This window comes from Halyomorpha halys, unplaced genomic scaffold (genome assembly GCF_000696795.3).
Source record: "Halyomorpha halys isolate HHAL.00 unplaced genomic scaffold, Hhal_1.1 Scaffold470.1, whole genome shotgun sequence".
NCBI classification, from domain to species: domain Eukaryota; kingdom Metazoa; phylum Arthropoda; class Insecta; order Hemiptera; family Pentatomidae; genus Halyomorpha; species Halyomorpha halys.
The window spans coordinates 363834-365413 of NW_027115723.1; the positions used below are offsets into that span (position 1 = coordinate 363834).

General features: G+C 38.7%; 1 protein-coding gene across 1 annotated transcript in view; it reads left to right on the forward strand.

Annotated features, from left to right (window-relative positions):
• Positions 1-1439, forward strand: part of LOC136797111 (uncharacterized) — a gene marked incomplete at its 5' end in the record, with an annotated part of 46926 nt that extends 45487 nt beyond the window's left edge. The window contains 1 exon segment of the mRNA XM_067052744.1: positions 627-1439. Within this exon segment, the coding sequence (XP_066908845.1) occupies positions 627-729 (103 nt within the window).
• Positions 1440-1580: the final 141 nt, after the last annotated feature.

Below are 1580 nucleotides of genomic sequence, written 5' to 3' on the forward strand. Positions count from 1 at the left end.
GTAACTGAATATAGACTGAAATAGAGCATCCGGAACATTCGACAGTCGTTGGGCAATGGACCAATGTTGTAGTGGAGCTTCCCATTGACAGCGGATCAGACCCAGTCCTCGATATCTCCTGGGTGCGTACAGCATCGCCGACGAGGTGTTAGCGGGGAGCCCAAAAACTATAATAAGGCCTATCTGTTCATACGGAGTCATTCGGGCTCCTTTCACCATCGAATTCCTCTCGCATCCAAACCTTACAATCCAAAATCCTTCATAAAATCCTCAATGCTTCTTACTTTTTTACAAATAAAATCATCCATAAAGACCGATTTTATGGATCCGACTTTGTCCGGACCAGATATAAATCCTTCCATTATAAACTCTCTGACCACCCAAGCCAACTAGTTTCTAACCTTGCTTCCTCTTCGATCCCTGACAATTCTCCGAGGCGCCTGGAAAAAAGATGCCCTCGAGACCTAATGTAGAAATATTATTAGAGTGCTGCAATGGGTAGTTTCTCTACATGCGTGTATCACTCCATTATGATCTTGGATCAAATTTACTAGATGCATTTTTATGAAAATACACTAAAAAAATAAATAAATTGTTATTATAAGAATGCATTTTTTCACTTGCAGATCCACCAAGGAGAGACTCCGCGGTTACCTACGCCTCTCTAGCAGACGAAGGCGCCCAGAGGCAGCAGTGGGCTACACAGCACAAGAGAGCGGCAACTCCTGACTCCACCTCGTCCATGAGCCCACCTAGCCTTCGTCGTCCCGGTCCAGCGTCAGCAACGCAGGGCCGGTGAGGGACTTCACCTTCTGGCAGGTGTCGGCAGAGTGAGCCTGCTTTGGAGGCGGTGACTGTACATAATTCCCGATGCGAGTCACTGTAGTGTTCGTGTTTGATGAACATGATTGGGAAGCATATCTTTCATACTCAATTATATTATAGATGTATGTCATATACTTAATTATTTGTTATATATGTCGTAAAAGATATGATAGATGATATTAAGCTTCATTAGTAGATGGTAGATGCGGAATGCTGAGATCCGATACGTGACTATTAATGTATCGCCCATTAAATACAATAATGTCATATTTACGATAAATGTATATAGGTATGTATCTAGATGATTCTTTCATGAGCTAATGAATTAACATTTCTATATTTAATTTATACCTTAACCAACTTAAAACTATAAATCAGATTTTTTACTAAATAATTCAAAAACACTATCCAAATTATAGTCTCAAAACATTTATTTCATTTACACGTCCAACGTTTCGGCCAATTCGGCCATCTTCAGGGACAATCTTAATCTACTATGAGACATATCATTTAACCTTTTTAAAAAAACTCCATACAGGCTATTCTGCCCAGGTCAAAACATTTACATCTAATATGTCAAAAATACATTAAAAATCACAGTCAAATTATTTCACTTTTACCACTATAAAGAAGGAAACAATATACAAGGAAACAACAAATAGTGGTAAAAGTGAAATAATTTGACTGTGATTTTTAATGTATTTTTGACATATTAGATGTAAATGTTTTGACCTGGGCAGAATAGCCTGTATGGA